At 42.8% G+C, this 18,892-nt stretch overlaps 2 protein-coding genes and 1 long non-coding RNA gene across 5 annotated transcripts; 1 reads left to right on the forward strand and 2 right to left on the reverse strand.

Annotated features, from left to right (window-relative positions):
• The first annotated feature begins 247 nt into the window (after positions 1 to 247).
• On the forward strand, positions 248 to 7,530 carry alg1 (ALG1 chitobiosyldiphosphodolichol beta-mannosyltransferase). The gene is made up of 13 exons (XM_041997291.1): positions 248 to 551; positions 779 to 856; positions 934 to 1,037; positions 2,084 to 2,232; positions 2,330 to 2,419; positions 2,818 to 2,931; positions 4,365 to 4,480; positions 4,729 to 4,767; positions 4,845 to 4,904; positions 5,213 to 5,323; positions 5,661 to 5,775; positions 6,234 to 6,309; positions 7,065 to 7,530. The coding sequence occupies exons 1-13, from the start codon at positions 260 to 262 to the stop codon at positions 7,197 to 7,199; spliced, it is 1,479 nt and encodes a 492-aa protein (XP_041853225.1). The 5' UTR covers positions 248 to 259; the 3' UTR covers positions 7,200 to 7,530.
• Positions 7,503 to 18,756, reverse strand: eef2kmt (eukaryotic elongation factor 2 lysine methyltransferase). Of its 2 annotated transcripts, none has more exons than XM_041997310.1 (8): positions 18,599 to 18,756; positions 17,185 to 17,247; positions 17,018 to 17,098; positions 16,829 to 16,927; positions 16,582 to 16,715; positions 15,173 to 15,417; positions 8,935 to 9,084; positions 7,503 to 7,641 (listed from the first exon to the last, which is right to left on the reverse strand). In XM_041997310.1, exons 1-8 carry the CDS (start codon positions 18,698 to 18,700, stop codon positions 7,541 to 7,543), a joined length of 975 nt encoding a protein of 324 aa, XP_041853244.1. In that variant the 5' UTR covers positions 18,701 to 18,756; the 3' UTR covers positions 7,503 to 7,540. The 2 variants fall into 2 exon arrangements, with proteins under 2 accessions (XP_041853244.1, XP_041853237.1); XM_041997303.1 differs by having other exon boundaries at positions 16,829 to 16,930.
• Positions 9,226 to 14,828, reverse strand: LOC121647685. 2 transcript variants are annotated; one of them, XR_006011875.1, is made up of 5 exons: positions 14,817 to 14,828; positions 11,725 to 11,731; positions 10,616 to 10,762; positions 10,464 to 10,532; positions 9,226 to 10,357 (listed from the first exon to the last, which is right to left on the reverse strand). It is a non-coding gene; the product is annotated as an uncharacterized LOC121647685 (long non-coding RNA). The 2 variants fall into 2 exon arrangements; XR_006011874.1 differs by lacking the exons at positions 11,725 to 11,731; positions 14,817 to 14,828 and having other exon boundaries at positions 10,616 to 10,908.
• Positions 18,757 to 18,892: the final 136 nt, after the last annotated feature.

Here is an 18,892-nt window from a genome sequence, read left to right on the forward strand (position 1 = left end):
TTTTTGTTTCCACTGCGTGACATCATCAATATCGATTCTTGTTGTGATGATGTAACGTAAACTGATATCATTTTAAAGTCAAATTGTAAATAATCATGTAAATAATAATGACAAAGAAACAACATAAATCTAAAAATAGGCGAATAAAATCTCTACATTTTTTTTTTTTTTTTTATGAATTTCCGGGGCCGCTCCAGTCTCTTTAAATTTAAGCCCCGCCTCCTTTTCTGAGCCGCGTCATCACAAATCTCAAATAAACATGGCGGCACCTGGTTCCTCCACAGCCTTTCTGGCACTTTTTTCCCTGTTTGCGGCGCTTTTATTAAGTTGTATCATGACAGACTCAGGCATAACGTGGCCGGTTGTTTGGCTGACTTTAGTCGCTGTGTTGGTGTCGCTGTGGTGGCGGCAGTTGCGCCACCGGGACGGTGCGACGGACCGGCGAGTGTGCGTGCTGGTGTTGGGGGACATCGGTCGCAGTCCTCGGATGCAGTATCACGCCTTGTCCCTCAGCAAACACGGATATCATGTCACGTTTGTCGGCTTTTTAGGTAAAACAGCCGTTTATATATTTTTTTCTGTCATTTCTCAGCGTCGAAATGTGATAATTTGTTTTTATGAAGAGTCCAATCAAAGTGAAACAGGGTAAAGAGTTCATGTTTTGTTTTGCATGTTTTAAATGTAGCTTTAAATGTAATTTTGGATCCAAACAGTCAAAAACAAGAAAAGTCTGAGCTTTTCAAAGTTAAAAACATCCTGAACGGTGAATCCTTTTCAGACTCCAAACCTCATCCCGACGTGCTGATGGAGGAGAAAATCCGGATTGTCGCCATCGCCGAGGTGAAAGGTGTTAGAGGTAAACAGATCTGTGTCTTTACATCCGCTCTGAAAGTGCCGATGTGTATTCAATATAAACATTCTCCTGTTTTCCAGCCGGACCGAAACTCCTCACGTACGTGACGAAGGTGATGGTTCAGTCGCTGCAGCTTCTTCGTGTCCTGCTGACGATGGAGCTTCAGTCTTTCATCCTGATGCAGGTCGGTGCAGTAGCTGCGTTTACATGGATCCAATCAGAATATATTTTCATATTTACTTCTCCCCACATGTTTGAAAAGCATTAGAAATATAATCCTAATGTTTTTCCTCCTTTCTATAACACAACACTCAGTTTTAACCTTTTCATTTCCCTTTCTGCAACAATTTCACAATAAAAGATTCACAGAAAAATATATAAAAACAAAAAAAGAACAGAATATTTCTGTTTTTAAACACCATCATTAACACCCTGGATTAAACTTGTGTTCTTCAAGCTTCTATTTAATAAAAAAGAGCGCTTCGTATTTTCTTTTAAACTGATAAATATCTTTACTTTGCTGTTATTTATATATTAAACTGTTTGATTATTTTACCCCTGCTACCGAAACAAACATACCCTTTAAAAGTTCTCCTGACCACTAAATCCTACCTTCCTTCTCTTTTTTTTAACTCCTTTTTATTTAATTTGGAAGTAAATTATTTCTTGCTCTGAATATTATTTGTGCTATTTTTAAATAGTCTAATCTTGTAAAATTTACAGCTTTTGTTTTTAATTAGAGCTCACTAGTGCGATTATCAATCATTCTGATGGCTCTTTTTCTCTCCGCAGTCATTCTTTGTGTAGTACTTTTGCATGTATTTCCCCACACATCTACACAGTAACTCATGTATAGTAAAATTAACCTTTATTATAAAGTATAAATTGCTTTATGATTTAGTACGAGCCTTGGTTTTTTCCAGGACGGCAGTGCACTGTGTGAACCTCCCTGAAAATATTGTGTGGTTTCCAACAGATCACACAGTGGAATATGATTTAATTTACTCTATATGTACATTATTAATGATTAATTTTACTTGTACATTTCTCTTATAATTTCCAAACAACACACAATTAGTTTTATTCATATTTAAAGATAATTTATTTATATCAAACCACTTTTTTAGTTTTACTTCTTGCTGCCTCATTGATGTTACATGTAGCCCACAAGTAATATTAATAAGTCTAGACTTATACTTCATTCATTTGTACACATCGTTTGTATCCCAGAATCCTCCTGGGCTGCCCGGCATTGCGGTGGCATGGCTCGTCTGCGTCCTGCGTGGAAGCCGATTTGTTATCGACTGGCACAACTACGGCTACACCATCATGGCGCTGAGCCACGGAGCGTCGCATCCGGTGGTCCGTCTGGCGAAGTGGTCGGTGCTGCAGCAACATAAATTCTCCTCTCTGTACCGGTCACTTCCTGGTTTGCGGTGACCTCCAACATCAGATATTTTCTGACTCTTCCTACAGGTACGAGCGCTTCTTCGGGCCTCTGGCTTCACACAACCTGTGTGTCACCAACGCCATGAAGGACGATTTGCAGAAAAACTGGGGCATCAGGTGAGACTTGATCCTTAATTTCTGGGTTTAGAATCAGAATCATCTTTTTTCTTTATGGAACATTGTTTTCAGCAGCAAACAAACAACAAAAAAGATTTTTTTAACATCCAATTGACAGTAGACCCAGTATAGGTAGAGAGTATCTAAAGACAAGCCCATGGTTGGGCCACGAGTGCCACCTAGAAGGCCGCAAAAAAACCTTCAGTGTTGCGCCTGTGGGCTGCGTAACTTATCAACTTAAGATACGAGATATTACTGCTATCCATGAGATGCTGCGTTGTAATGCAGCTTTCCACCACTTGGTGGCAGTAATGTGTTAGTTATTTGTTCAACAAGCTCATTAAAGTGAGGTTAGAAAACCTGCAGGAACACCTTGTTGACAGTTTGTTCTTTTTTAGGGCAACAACGCTGTACGACCGACCCGCCTCCATCTTCAGAGAGACTCCTCTGAAGCTGCAGCATGAGCTCTTCATGAGGCTGACAGGGAGTCATCCTCAGTTCCAGCACACAGGGTGAGTGCTGACCCAAAACTATCAGCACAGAACTCTGCAGAGGCTTCAAACCACCTTTAATTTCATTATGTACTGACAGGGAAACAGGAAACAGCTGCAGAGATTTATTTTAAACATGCAGAAAGGTATGAGAACAGTGTACAAGGCAGAAACTGGGGTGTTTTTTTTACATTTCTGAGGAGTTTAAAAGTGAATATTTGGTTTGAGCAGCTTTGTCCTTCAACACAGTCTGAACCCTCTTAGAGAAGCTTTCTTGTCATGTATAAGTGGTCTTCAGGAATAGTTTTCCAGACTTCTTGAAGGACTTTCCAAAGCTCGTTGGATGTTTCTGCCCCTTTGTTCTGTTCTCTGTCCAGATGATCCCACTGCTTCAGTGTTGTTGAGGTTCAGAAACAGATTGTCAAGAAGGTTTTTTTCATTTAATTTTGAACCTTCTGACCACTGAGATGCTCAATTATCCTTAATTCTTTAGTTTTTAACAAAAACATATCAGCCACAGTCTGTACGTAATAAAATTGACTTGCTTACTGTTTGGATTTTTGTTGGTTTTGTTCATTATTTGTGGATGTGTGTCATGCTGCCTAAGAGACCTGAACACATCACACCAGTTTTAACATCTTTACACTGGTTTCCAGTCAGTCACAGAATAGATTTTAAAGCCCTACTGATCCCAGTCGACAAATCCCAGAACGTTTTATAATCCTGTGATATGTTTAGAAAATGTAAACCTAGCGGGGGTCTTGGATTCAAGGACTCAGGTGAGCTAATCCCCGTTTCAATCAGCAGGTTCGGGTCCATCCAGAACGGCTTGGTTCAGTAAATCCTGATCACTGCTGCGTTTCAACAGCAATCTGTACCTTTACCCAGTAGATGGTGTACCAGCCAGACGGTGATAGATGTGTAAGCTATGTAATAGCATCACATCATGGTGGCTTCCTTGAATTAGAAAGAAGAACAAGCCGATCCAGAACCAAAGGAGGAAAATGGTGGATATCCAGCAAGTTGTTTTCTTTTTTCTGGTCACGTGGCTTTAAACAACAATAAACCCACCATTTATTTAAACGTGGAGCTGTTCCATGTTTACATGGAGTAACTCAGGAAGTGATGATTCTTTCCATCAATCAGTTGATTGCAGTGTGTCAAACGGAAAGACTGGGACCCCAATGAAGGGTCCCAAAAAAGTGGGAGGTTCTGGTTCCCTTCCCAGTTTTTCCTATGGAAACGCAAAAAAAGTGTTCCAACCAGTACTGTATCGAACTGGACCCATTGATGGAAACAGGGCTCTAACCCAGACCAGAGTCCAGACCAGATCCAGACTAAACATGGAGGAGCAGTATCAGCTACCAGTGGAGATTGTAAAACACAGTGAATTATGTCGTACATGAAATGTGCTCTACAAATAAACTAGCCTGGCCATCACTGATCGTTCTCAGGTCTGACGGTTCGGATGTGGAGAGGACGGTTTTGACTGTCCGCGACCCAGCTGACGGCGCTGTGACTCTGAGGGCGGAGCGACCAGCGCTGCTGCTCAGCAGCACCAGCTGGACAGGTCAGACGACCAGACGCCACATGATGGCTTCTAGATTTCACTAAGAGACACCAACTAGACTAAACACGATAAAGTATCTGCTGTCACGTCTGTGTCTGTTTCTATGGCAACATAACACACACATCCTTTCATCTGATTAATTTATCTTTGACAATTTTTTCACAATGTGAAAAAAAAGCTGTTATTACGAACATCTCCTCTTCTCTAAATTTTCCCTTCTGATTTAAATCCAACATCTTCTTTCACAGAGGATGAAGACTTCTCCATCCTGCTGACGGCTCTGGAAGGTACAAAATGTTTCAGATGGGAATAAAAACCAAACTGTTTCGTGGGTTTCCGTGTGATGACTGTGTCTCGTCAACAGCTTACGAAGGTTTCATCAGACGCGGAGCTTCATTGCCGTCTTTACTCTGTGTGATCACAGGTAACATTGCTTTCATGTGATCTTCATCATCTTTATTTTAACTCCTCAGCTTCCAGCTGCTGTGGCAGATCATCAGATTTAGACTCGGTACGGTGAGCTGCATAAAGCAGCCCAGCCTGAAGAGAAAGAATAAATTATCTGCAGCAACAATATGTTTAATTTAGACTTGTGTTTTTTAATGCCTCTTTTCTGGAAGATCAGCTAAAGGAAACTCTTTAGTAAATAACTGGGTTCTGTTGGGAATCATTTTATCATCAGGAATCAGGCCCTTGTCTTTCTGTTGATTCTGCATTAATGCGACTGTCCAGGTAAAGGTCCTCAGAAGGAACACTACAGGAAGCTGATCGACTCTCTGCACCTGGAGCATGTGAAGATCTGCACCCCCTGGCTGGAGGCCAAAGACTACCCACTCTTATTAGGTTGGTTTCATGTAACAGGAAAAGCTCATAATCAGGTTTTATTTACCAGATATGCTCATCCATCACTTTAAGGGAGTGTTAAGCAATGGTGTTATTATTACACCTCACTGTAGATGTACGAGGACAAAACTTTCCCTCAGTTTATTCATTTCCTCTGCATGCTGACACACACCTATGCACATGCTCAGTGAATCGTCTGATCAGTTGTCAACTCTGGAGGAGGACAGGTCTTGGATGGTGTGGCCCCAGTGATTGTGAAGGTGGACGAGTCAGGGCTGCAGGAAAAAGCTGATGCCTGAGAATCTGAGCTTTTAAAATACTTTGTGCTTGTGGGCAGGTTCAGCAGATCTGGGTGTTTGTCTCCACAAGTCGTCCAGCGGTCTGGATCTGCCCATGAAGGTGGTGGACATGTTCGGCTGCTGCCTTCCCGTCTGCGCCATCCACTTCAACTGGTGAGAACACGGCGGCCTCTCAGGAAACATTCGACACATCAGTCGGCACAGCACTCCTCTTAGGTTATCAAGAAGTACCAAATTATTGCTTGTGAGATTTTTTTGGTTTTGTTTTTTTATGCAACCTGGTCACTGTCATGTCAGAACTCCCAGATTTCTTTGTACAGTTAAATTCTACAACTAGAGCGTACTCTGCATTCTCTGTACCATCTCTTATGTTGCCACAAAACCTGTACGTAAGCCTGCATCACTGTCAATGAACGTAAATGTATCTGTCCATTCAGAGCTACAATTTATTTTCCTCTGGAGTCAGTGCAGCAGGGCTGAAGAGCCACGGTTTGCAGACCCCTCTACTCCTGGAAAAGAACCATAAATGTGCTGCAGCTTGTTGTTCCAGTAAACCTTCTTTTAACCATAAATGTAAGCTAAAACATTTACCTCTGCTGTGTTTTCTCCAGTCTGCACGAGCTGGTGAAGCACGAGGAGAACGGACTGATCTTCAGAGACTCTGCAGAGCTCGCCGAGCAGCTCCAGGTGAGACAAATGAATAAGTATGATGATTGAAGAAAACAACTAGATGCTGAACTCTTCAGAGGCAAGGCAGTAGCCTTTTGGGGGAGGGGTCTAGATTTTTGGAAATAATAAACTGTTACTTATCTGAAGTGGTCTGATGTAAAAGCAACAGCCAGTCATACACCTTTTATTAACAGTTTACTTAGCATGACCCTGCTGCACAAACACTTTGAGTCAAATCAGCCATTTTATCAGCATTATTGGCTGTTTAACTTTGCACAATCTGTTGGTTTTATGACTATGACAGCTGATGAAATGAGGCTGTATAAATGCTGTATTATGATCCAAAACAGGTGTCCAGCTCCGGCCCTTGAAGGCCATTATCCTGCAGGTTTTATTTGTTTCCCTGCTCCAACACACCTGACTGAAATTAATGGGTCATTGTGAAAAAGTTGACAAGAAGCTGATTTGAATCAGGTGTTAGAGCAGGGAAACAACAAAGACCAGAGTTTCAAACCCCTGATCTAGAACCACACACAGAAGCACATTGCATGCTGCATTCACTTGCACTGGGTAATCCGAGATTTGTCCAGGTAATTAATATTTGTTAGAATCTGATCGTAGTTTCTTGGAAATGCACCCGGGGGGGGACTCATATCTCATATCTTCATTTATGCTTTTTTATCTTCAGTTTTTTCATTGTTGGCTTAAATTTCACTGAATTGGCTTTCTGAGCACTATTAATCACTTCAGGTTTGTTCCTTCTGTGTTCCCAGTCTCTCCTCGCAGAGTTTCCCAGTTCAGATGGTAGACTGGGAGTGTTCAGGAGGAACCTCCGCACCAGCAGGGGGCAGCGCTGGGACGACAACTGGGACCAGCATGTTCTGCCTCTGATCGCTGCTCAAAGATGAACGAAAGACGTACGAAAAGCATGAAGCCACTACCACACAGACTTCCTGTCTAATTTCCCAGTGATCACCTGCGGTACTGCAACAAAAACACTCAGGTTTTAAACCTTCATGAGTGTGAGCTGTGGACCACGTAAACCTGGAGGATAAAAAACACGATTCCTATAAAACATCCATAAAGGTTACAGAAAAATAGACATTTAATCTTCCAGAGTTTTGGACACTTGATGAGGAGTTACAGGCTTCTTCCCATTCCTGTAGTCTTTTTACGTTACTTGAATGTATAAAGAACGCTTTGATGCGATGCACATTTGTAAATAAAATCTTTATTACGCAACATTTTGTCACCTGTACAGTTTAATCAGCTCTATAGGAGAGAGTCGGTTGTAGGGAAACACCTGGCTGACAGGTCCCGTCATCACTTCCTGGCTGATTCCTGAATTTTCTGCAAAAACAAAAGTAAAAAGTGTGAGTTCATTAAAGCGTCTTCTGCTTCCTGCTGCACAACAAACCCAAACGTTCAGGCTGTTAAGTCAAGGTAGGAGGCTGTTTTTGCCAGTTCACTTGTGTTTTTAATTGCCTGTTAGCTTCATGTTAGCTTCATTAGCTGGATCAGAGTATGAGGGTGGATTTAGGAAGAAACATATGGAAAAGATGTTTTTACACTCAAAGAACAACTTGTTCTCATTCTCATTATTAGATTCCATCTGATCTAGAAATCATGAAGCAACCTTCCTGGCTTCCAGTTACTGAACTGGCATAAAAAATGCTCTTTTAGAAATCACAAACACCATCACCATGTCCAACATACTGTGGCAGAGTCTGTTATCTTGTTTTAAGCCATTTTTAGGGAATATGGATGTTGATACAAAAACATGTCTTCTGGTTTTTTGGGCTGTCTTGCATGAGCTGGTTCAGCTAGGTGGAGGTCAGGAGACTGAGACAGCGACTTCACAACCAGCGCTTCTTTCTGTCAACACAGGTCGACCAGGTCTGTTGTTTCTTGATTGTGGTCATGTTCGAAGGTCCTGTGTGCAGCTTCTGGGCTGATGAGTGCAAATTTTCCTCCAGTTTTTTCTGACAATGTGCTGCAGTCACCATCAATTTACACCAAGTTCCAGTTACAGACTTGACTTGGACCCAAAAGAGTTGAGACTTGTTAACAGTGTTTTATTTATGTTTTCTCTCTGATCTCCATTCCCCCTGATGTAAGACTGACGCAACGTCACACACAGACGCGTCTGCTCACGTGGTAAAACAATGGCAGCCCTGTTGAGCCCACATTGCTGCTGCACCATTGTAACATTTGAGTATTAAAAACTTAAAGGGATAAATAAAAGATAAGCAAACTGCAACGTATGTGTTATAAAAATCCTGTAGACACTCAGAATGGAAGGAGGATCGAATCACAAGTCAGGATTCAGTGCAATCTGTTGGTTTCCTATATTTCCTATCATTTATTATGAATTGGTATGAACACTGATTGGATGACAGTGGATTAGCTGATTACTAATCTGTTGTCTGATTACTTTCATATATCTGATTATAATGGTGGTCATGTAAACGGGCTCAGTGTTATATAAAATTAGTTATCTGAGAAAGTCTTTAATATTAAAGGGGGAAAAAAAGTAATAAAATTGAGTTGAATCGAATCAGGCTCTTGTGAATCAAATGAATCTAGTAAATTAGTGATGATACAGCCCTAAAGCTAAATGTTTCCACCTTAGCGGATTCTTACCAAGCTGCAGTTTGAAGCTGCTGTAAGTCTCTGGGTTTCTCACGGTGGAGCAGATGAAGATCTCAGGTTGGACCTCGACAGACCAACAGCTCAGGATCTTTGATAGCAGCTTCACCAGACTTTCTGCAACCTCGGGATCGTAAACCACGTCTGCAGCACAGGAAAAAAAACACATCACTGATGAAACAAGTTGGTTTGTAAACTTCACTTTAACAAGGTTTTATGTGGCGTCACAAAGCATGCATAGGAAGCAAGATTGGGCTAAGGGCACAGTTTATGGAAAACCTATTTCATTACATAAGTCTTCTGGAGGTAATTCTACTCAAAGACTAATGATTAAGAGGTCTAGTAGGAGAATTATACTTAGACCATGGTAAGGAAGGTATGGCTTTCTTTAGGATAATTTCCAGCTTGTTAAGGAGGGTTGGAAATGTCTAACGAGTTATAAAAGTTTCATAGGGTGAGAAATGCAGTGGAAGCAGACATCTCAACTTAAAGAACAAAGCTGAAATATTTTTTTATTTTTTTTTTTTTTTGTCAAATTAGTGTGGCATTTGAAATGAAGAAATTCATCACTAAGGATCTTTAGGAACGTCGTATAGCTGACTTGTAATGTCCTGTTTATTTATTTAAGCACTAATTTGTTTTGCACCATGTTTTTTTTAGAACAGAAAACAATGTAGTTTGTTTTTTCTTGTTGCACCGAAACCGAGTGTATTTATGATGTGTTCAAGTTCATTTGGATTCTTGTGTGAAAAAATAAGTTTGTGTAATTGGCAAACAATATTTTATGTAATACAGATGAGGAATTCATAAAGTTATTAACATACAAAATGAATAGAAGTGGCCCTAAGATTGAGCCCTGAGGGACCCCCATCGTCAATAGATTTGAATTTAACTTTGTTTACATAAACATACTGGTTATTTCCAAACAGAAAACTACTAAACCAATTGTAACAGGTCCTACTACTCACGTGTCAATAACACCTCGGAAGCTTCAAATCATTAGAAAGATTTTATTAACAAATGCAGAGGAACTCCTCATCAGCTTAATTCAGGCTTGTCACACACCCTACAGTTCTAGGCATAACCCCATAACCATAAACCCTAGAAATGACACATCACCGCACACGGAAGAAGTTTCCACTACAAATCCTCACACGTGAAGGCACCTCAAATTCACACCGGTTTTACGGAGCCCAGGAACTGAGCTGTGTGATGACCTACTGTATTATGCTTAGACGAGGGAGTAGCCCAAACAAAACAACAAAAAACAAAAACAAAAATAAGGCAGTAGTTAGTCCACTGTACAACTACGTCTTTGCAATCACAAGCACCCCACTCAAGCGGAACTAACTACTGCAAAAGGAAAAACTAAACAAATTTAGGACAGCAGGAAACAGTGGCATTAGCCGTCCGGCAACTGAAAAAAATAAAAACATAAACACAATTAACTACACATCTGCCAATAAAACAGCTTTAATCAGTGTTTCATTAAAAATAAAATCTAAACTTAACTTTTACGTCACCTGGCGTATTGGTATCCCTCATACGCAGAAACCGTAGTGCACTGCCCTCTAAAATCCTGTGCGGCCACACTAAAATTTCAAACAATCATTAAAATATCAAGCAATCTGGTTATCGACAAGAAACACTGATTTTACAAACCAAGACTGCTTACCAAGCTCACCCTCGACATGAGGCTCACCTCATCACCCGACGTCAATAGGTTACAGCTGGCCTTTCCCTCCACTTCCTGCCTCTTTTATCCACTTCCTTCCCCATCAGGAAGTTAACCACCAACCCCCAGGTGGCACTCGTTACATTCCTCCCCTTCCAAATGCATCGGCGACCCGACGATGAACTAAGGGAAAAACATACCCCACCTTTAAAATCTCAGTCAAAACCATCATTGCAATGCACTAACTGGCAATCTGAAGGGATTTGAATGCTGTCCTGCAGTCTTCCTTGCCGACCTTCGTGGTCCCTCCCCTGAGGGATCCCCCATCTCCTCTGGAGCCTCACAGGCCCCAGACCCCCCTTGCAAGGCCCCTTCCAGGTCAGCACTCTCACACTCACCCTTCACTCCACCCTCATGCTCCGTTACAAGCCGCTCCCCCTCATTCACCTCTGGGGCCTCATCCCCCCTTTCCAACCCTTCTCCAAGGTCGTGACCATCCCTCAACTCTGGAACATCCCGTAATTCAGTTCTGTGGACCTGCCGGATCGGCCCATTTTGCCCTGCTGGAACCACTGAATAAACTACCCCCTGCTCACGGGGTGATCGCACTACTTGGTAAGGTGTGGGATCCCAAAAATCCTGAATCTTATTTCGACCCCTCACTGAATGGTTTCTGGTATACACAAGGTCGCCTGGCTCCAAATCCGGGTCAGCCCTCGCCTCAGAAATCTTTGAATTCCGCTGTTCCCTCTTTGTCTCTACTCGTTTTCTTACAATATCATAGGCCACAGCTAAAGAATTCTGATGTTCTTGAACCCATTCCTCCACCGACTGGTCACTAGCATCATCTTCCATGCCCACCAGAAAATCGACTGGCAACCGTGGCTCCCGACCAAACATCAAAAAATATGGAGTCATGCCAGTTGACTGATGGACTGAGGTGTTATAAGCATATGTAACCTGAGAAAGATGTCGAGGCCACCGGCGTTTCTGCTCTACAGGGAGCGACCGCAACAAATCATGAAGTGTGCGGTTAAACCGCTCACACTGGCCATTACCCTGTGGATGGTATGGAGTGGTGCGACTTTTCTCAATCTTGTACACCTTACAGAGCTGCTGTACCAGAGCGCTTTCAAAATTCCGCCCTTGATCAGAGTGGATCCGTCTGGGAGGCCCAAACAACTGAAACCAGTGTTTTACCAACACTTCAGCCACAGTACTCGCCTTTTGATCTTTTGTGGCAATAGTCTGAGTATATTTTGAAAAGACATCTGTCATTACTAAAATATTCTCTTTACCATCTGTTGAAGGCTCAAGGACTGTAAAATCAATGGCCAAAATTTCATGAGGACATGATGCCTTAAGGTTTCCCATAAAGGTTTTAACCTTTGGCTGAACAGCCTTGGAAAGAACACACCTTTCACAGCTCTTACACCACCTTTCAATATCAGAGTACATATGTGGCCAATAGTACCGTGAACGTACTAGTTGGAACGTGCGTTCTACGCCCTGATGTCCATGCTTATCATGGAGGGAGTCAAGAACAAACTTTTGTAAGCATTTGGGCAACAGAAGCTGGTTAACCTCTCTCTCTCCATCAGGACTGTCCACCTGACAATACAACACTGCATCTTTCTCCTTAATCCGACCCCACTGACGAACCAGTTCCCTGGCACCCTTACCGAGAGCATCTCTTTCTCCAGCATTTGGCAACCTTGACCTGCCCCAGCATTTTACAAAGGGACCAATTACTGGGTCCTGTTTTTGTAAAAGAGAAAGGTCAGATAAAGAACAACCCGGCAATGCACTTATCTCCGCTTGGACATGCACCCCCCCCTCACAGTCCTCCTCTTCCGATAACCATGAGGTACTGGATCCACCAGTTACCATGTTCTGGCGGGATAAGGCATCTGCATTCGCATTCTGCGAACCTGGACGATACTTTATGGCGAGGTCAAACACAGCCAGTTCTGACACCCATCTCTGTTCTACCGCCCCCAACTTAGCCGTAGCCAAATGACTCAAAGGGTTATTATCCGTATAGACTGTGCACTGATGGCCCAACAAATACTCTCGAAACTTTTCTGTCACAGCCCATTTAAGGGCTAACAGTTCAAGCTTCATTGAGCTGTAATTTTGCATATTGCGCTCAGTAGGCCGCAAGCTTCTACTAGCAAAAGCAATAGGCCGAAGCTTTCCTTCCGACTCCTGTGAGAGTACCGCCCCCAAACCCATATGGCTAGCATCCACCTCTAACACAAACGGCTTCTGAAAATCTGCATAGACCAGTACTGGGGTTGTAATTAGTGCAGCCCTAAGCTGCTGAAAGCTCTGCTGACACTCTGAGTCCCAAAAATTATCCAGCAGCCTCCGGGGTGTCTTCCCTTTTCTTCCTGGTGGAAGAAGTTTAGCAACCAACCGGTGCAATGGAGCTGCCATGTGTGCAAACCCAGCTATAAATCGTCTATAGTAACTGGCAAACCCCAGAAATGAACGGAGTTCTGCCAAGCTACTTGGTTCCTTCCAGTCACGCACAACAGCCACCTTTCCTGGGTCTGTTGAAACCCCTTCCGCAGACACCACATGGCCCAAGTATGTCACCTGTCTCTGAAAAAACTGGCATTTTGACAGTTTCACCTTTAATCCCTGTCTACTCAATCGAGAGAGAACCTCCCCCAACCGGTCTAAGTGCTGTTGCACTGAAGATGAAAACACAATCACATCATCCAGGTACAAAAGGACTGACTGATGCCGAATATCCCCAAACAACCGCTCCATCAGGCGTTATTAGCGCAGGGCTTCTGATAACATAGTGCTGAAAATTAATTATTTAGTATGTCAAACTTGATGGTATCACATGCTTTAGATCAGGCTTTTCAAATTAATTTTTTCCTTTCCCACTAGTACCCACTTAGCCCAGCCCAACACCACCCCTTCCAATTTGTAGGTGTTCCCATCAGGATTTTCCCGGGTCGAGTAGATACATTTTTAGCACCTATTCCGTGTGGGTTCTGAAGATGCAGAGCCGGGTCGGAAATCGTGATGTGTCGAGATAGCAGGCCACTATTGGCCATAACATCAAATTCTGCAGTGATTTTATACTGAACATGGCCTCTATCGTAATGGGAACAATCGAAACTGGGTTGGTGGTGTGTCAGCTGAGGCAGGCTAAGTTGTTACTAGTGGGAAGAGGTCATTAAACCCCACTTCCACCGACGGGTGCGGGTTGGGGTGGGTCAGGATGCATTTTTTTGTGTTTCCACACGCAAAAACTGGGAAGAGTACCCTAATATCCGACCCGGCCCATCCTACTTTGCGGGACCCTTCCCTTCCTTTGGGGTACCAATCTAACCAACCCGACCCAAAAGATTGGAGTTGGACACACTTCAATTTGTTGATTGTTTGAAGAAAAAAAAGTCACTTCCTGTGCGACCTGGCATAAAAATAAAGCAGGAAGAGCAACATATTTCCTTTTTGTTGATTAAATCTCTGTTTAAAATGGAATTGTGAAGCACAGCCAAGAAAAAAGAACACAAAGTCTTCAATGAGCGCCATTCTCCTCCTCTGTTTCCGAGTCATGTTTTGGTTCTACTTTAAGCAAGGCGCTGTGCTGCGATGGCATCATGCTATTACGTTGCTGAGGCATCTATCACTATCTGACTGATACTCCGCCTCTCAGGTAAGGTTACGGTTGGCTGTGGAAACGCAACAAGATTACAGTTTACAAACCATATCTGCTCCCTAACCGTCACGACCCGACCCGCACCCGCTGGTGGAAACAAGACTTTAGATCAGGTTCCACGTTCAGAACAATCTGGTCTCCAGTGGGTTGGACCAGCATGATAACAACATAATAACCTATAAATAATGAAAACACCACATTTTTACTTTCTTTTAGTACAAAGCAGTACAAGTCCATAGACGTTTACTTCTAATAAACTCAAATTTTCATAAAAATTATGAAAAACCTAAAGTTACTGGGGAACAAAATTTAGCCTCAGTTACACAATTAAATTGTTTTTATGTATATTAAATGTTGATATACAAATAAATCTTCATTTTTATTTTAAAATTTGTATTTATAAAATCATGTTTTTAGATATTTAAGGTTTTTTTTAAACTTCACATATGAAAATATTTTATATTTTTACTTATATAATTTTTTGGTTTATATTAATTTTATTCATTTATTTGTATTCACATATTCTATTTTTGATCATAGAAACTTTTCAAGATCTTGAAGTTATTTTAAATGTACATATTTCCACATGTGTGTAATAATCCTGACCACCTGAACTGACTGACCTCATCATACAAACTGAAATCACATCTATAAAACAGAAAGATGGAAAAGATAGAACAAGTTTTCCCCCTGCCTTGGAAAAGTTTTTCATTTAAACATAAAAATGACACCTCACATGGGAATTACGTTTATTATTTTTGGCCCCTGGGCCATATGTTTGACACCCCTGCGTTAGATAAATGTAGGATGAATTGAGTAAACGTCTGTGTGCTGTGTGATGTTCTTCATCGCTGTCTGCGATTCTGATCTCAGACCTGCAGCGATGACGACGTCGGCCCGGATCTCTCGTAGTTTCTCCTCCGTCACCGTCGTCCAGTCCAACTCGTCCACGCTGACGACGGGAGACGAGTCGTTGCTCAGTCCGTTCAGGTGGACATTGTCTCTGAGTTTCTGCAGGACTGTGGGGTGAAAGTCGCTGAAAACGAATCTGTGTGGACTGCACGAGCGACAGATGGTGATGCCTGTCAAGCCCACGCCGCTGCCCAGCTCCAGAACCGACCTGCAGGCAGAAACAGGTTCGTGAAAGACCGATCGTAAAAAATCCACAAGATTTCAGTAGATCCTGAAACTGTTTTCCCTTCTAATAAATAATAAACTGCAGACGTGGATGATCAGGCCATCACAGCTCCTCACACATGCTGCAGGTTCACGTCTGTGGATCATCTCCAACCTGGAGATTCCATCTACGGGATCATGGTTGCCACATCAGGTGGACTTCCTGTGACCACTGGAAGGAGCTGGGAACAGAACTCAATACTGACCTGCAGGATTCTCCAGTGACAGCTTCTCTTTCAAGAAAACCAGAAATAAAAACATCAAAATCTTTCTGATTCAACACGAGAAAAGTCAAGAGAAAGGAGTCGGCCAGAAAGCATCATTTATGATGAGAAGCAGCTGATAAACGCATAAAACCAAGCATGGTTTCAACATGGCGTGGGCGGGGGCTCCTGTGGGAAGACAGGTTGGAACCATTGGGTTACACATACAGCTGCAGGGTTTGACGTGCTGCCATGCGCTAATATACATGCAGGTACATGCAACTAGTGAAGTCGCAGTGCAGGCCTGGAGATGAGGCTCCCCGAAAGCCCCGGTGTAATTCCAGGCCTGCCTACTCAGAATACTGGATCCATTTTTGACTCAGAAATGACTACAGTGCCAGTAGTACAGCTTGTTTAGCTGCATCTCCATGATGGAATTGAAGTTCTCAGCACCTTCACCTCCCTGGAGGAGTTTAAAAAACAGGATTTCTGTCTGGTTTTCAGCTGGATGAAGACACATTTTCCTACATCTGCTGGTTGGAGTGTGCCTGCCTACGTGTGCACATTGTGGTGAAACTGTGTGTAAAACAGAAATAATTGGTGTAAATAAGATCAGACTGTTTAGCTTTAACTACAAGGACAAAGTATAAATGGGAAATACAGGAAACTTCAGTTTAGGCCACAGGTTGCATCATGTAGTTGGTAAGTGACGCCGTTCTTATCTCAGCTTTATGAAACAGTTCATTTTCACATGTCGTCCATCTCATGTGAGAAATATAATTTTACATGAACTATGAACAGAAGCTGGAATTTTAAAGATTTAATCACAATCAGATTTTTGTGTATAAACAGTTCAGACCTCATGTAGAATGATGGACTCCAGATAGTTTGGAAAATCCACGTACCTGCCAGTAAAGACCTGCTTGTGATCCAGAGCCCACTCGGCCAGGTACAGAGCAGCTTCCCAAGTCACCAGCCCAGTGGTTCCCTCTGAGATCAGAGCCACGCTTTCCAGCAGGCTGACGGCGTCACTGCTGGGCTGCAACAAACACATTCATTCATCGCTTTCAGTCATTGTTCTGAACAAGAATCATTTGTTTGAACAAATCAAAGCTCCGGCTGTAGCTTGATCCGTATATTAATGCTTGGTACCAGTAAGTAGCTCTTGTAGCACTCCGTGGCCTCCTCGGCTCCGAGCACCTCGGCCAGAGCGTCATACAGCTGGTCCAGAGGATCACAGTCTGCAGCTTCCTGCTGCAGACACACAAAAGTTTTAATCTGTTCAAGGCGACAACATCTGGAAGCTGATTTAAACAAATAGGCTAAGAAATAAATCCTGACCCGTCTGATGAGCTCAGAGAGGAACAGCCTCCTGTATCTGACCGATGGTGGAAACTTCTGACACAGAGGATGAAGACACGTCTGTGGGGAAAAAACAAGAACTTCTGGCTTATTTCTGATCAGTTTAATGATTACAACCAGCTGATCGGTTTGTTGGAGCAACTCACCTGCTGCAATAGCTCTGAGATGAGGTCTGATGACTTGTTCCTCTGCAGCTCGTTTTCCACGAGCTGTCAGTCAGAGACGATTCAGTGGTTGTTACAACGTTATGTCCTGATCTTTTCACCTGTATGTTTTCTGGTTACAAGCTTCCCATTTTGTTTGTTTGCTCTACATTTCATCCGCAGCTACCCAAGAACAACCAACATCTTTTTTCACTCTGGATTGAATTACCTTCTTTCTTTATTACTTGCATGTGTGGTTTAAAATTAAATTGATTATTTATTAAATAATTTTAAATTTTAATTAAATGGATCAATTAAATGTGGTGCTGGCGGTAATCCACTACCCGTTCAGCCGCGGACAAGTCACACAGTATATCCAGCAGGTTGGACCAGCAGCAAAGTCCTTATAGATCGAAACAGTCTCTATATGAGGACTGCAGCCCTCGCGGGACCGAATTGAGTAGCCCTGCTTTACAGTTGGCTTAGGAAGCAAACAGATGATACCACCCTGCTCTCAACCACCTGGCTCTGGGAAAATGCTCTTCACTGATTATAGCTTGGCATTCAGGGCCATCATTCACTTCAAGCTGGTCTCACTTAACTGGATGTGGACAGCGCCATCTGCAGCTGGTTATGTGACTTCGTGACCAACATTCCACAGGTGGTGAGGCTCGAAAGCCATCCTTTAAGTTTGCTGATAACACAATCATCATGGGCCAAATTACAAACAGACGAGGTGTGGTGGAAATACAGGCCAGCTGGTGCCAGGCCAGTCAGTGAAACTAAAAAGATAATGATGAACTTCAAGAGACAGCAGACTTTACTACCTGCTGCCACCTGGTACAGGAGCCTGACACTGAAAGAAAGATACTTTCAGGCTGTCCGACTCCTTAACATGACATAAACGTGCTGACAGAAGCCATACACCAGGGGTGCCCAAGTCCAGTCCTCGAGAGCTACAACTTTTAGATGCATCCCATCTCCAAAACACCTGAATCAAATGGCTGAATTCCCTCATCCGCATGTCATTCAGCTCTGCTGAGGCCTGGCAACGAGACATTCATTTGATTCATGTGTGTTGCAGAAGGGATGCTTCTATAAGTTGTAAAATGGTAGCTCTCGAGGACTGGACACTTATCAGAGCAGTGATCGCCAGCTCCAGTCCTCGAGATCTAACCATCCCGCAGGTTTCATTGTTTCCCTGCTGCAACACACCTGACTCAAACAATCGCTTATTAGTAAGTTGTAGGAGAACATTTTCATTTGGATCTGGTGTGTTGTACAAGGGAAACCCTAAAATCTGCAGGATGGTAGATCTCGAGGACCGGAGTTGGTGACCACTCGGGGAGGGTTGGGAATGACTGTTTCTGTTTTTTAATTCTTTCCGCGACTTTCTTTTCGTGTAGCGTTTACTCACAATCCAGGGAAACGAAGTCAGGCGGTTCATGGCGAAAAACGAGACCCGCAATTCTTTTAAGATATCTGCATACTTCAGAGATTTTGGCTCTGAAAGCGCCATCTTCCACGTGAGTTTGTTTACTTCCGGCTTACCTAGACTCTACCGCGACAGTCTCTCGCTAGAGCTACTGGGTAATGTAGTTTCTCTCAAGTTATTCTCTGCAACCAGAAATACCAAAAAATTCACAATGACGAAAATAAATAAAACAAACCACCTTTTGTCAAAATATTCAGAGTCAAAATTGGTGGCGAA

Source organism: Melanotaenia boesemani, chromosome 2 (assembly GCF_017639745.1).
Source record: "Melanotaenia boesemani isolate fMelBoe1 chromosome 2, fMelBoe1.pri, whole genome shotgun sequence".
In the NCBI taxonomy this organism is placed as follows: Eukaryota; Metazoa; Chordata; class Actinopteri; order Atheriniformes; family Melanotaeniidae; genus Melanotaenia; species Melanotaenia boesemani.

Excerpts from the sequence above, each read along its gene's own strand:
- alg1 (XM_041997291.1), top strand. The coding sequence starts at position 260 with ATGGCGGCACCTGGTTCCTCCACAGCCTTTCTGGCACTTTTTTCCCTG. Across the intron at positions 4,481-4,728 it reads CAGCAGCACCAGCTGGACAG|AGGATGAAGACTTCTCCATC; the intron begins GTCAGACGACCA and ends CTTCTTTCACAG. Across the intron at positions 5,324-5,660 it reads AGACTACCCACTCTTATTAG|GTTCAGCAGATCTGGGTGTT; the intron begins GTTGGTTTCATG and ends GCTTGTGGGCAG.
- eef2kmt (XM_041997303.1), bottom strand. The coding sequence starts at position 18,700 with ATGGCGCTTTCAGAGCCAAAATCTCTGAAGTATGCAGATATCTTAAAA. Across the intron at positions 17,248-18,598 it reads TGACTTCGTTTCCCTGGATT|CTCGTGGAAAACGAGCTGCA; the intron begins GTGAGTAAACGC and ends TCTGACTGACAG. Across the intron at positions 16,931-17,017 it reads TCTCTGAGCTCATCAGACGG|CAGGAAGCTGCAGACTGTGA; the intron begins GTCAGGATTTAT and ends GTGTGTCTGCAG.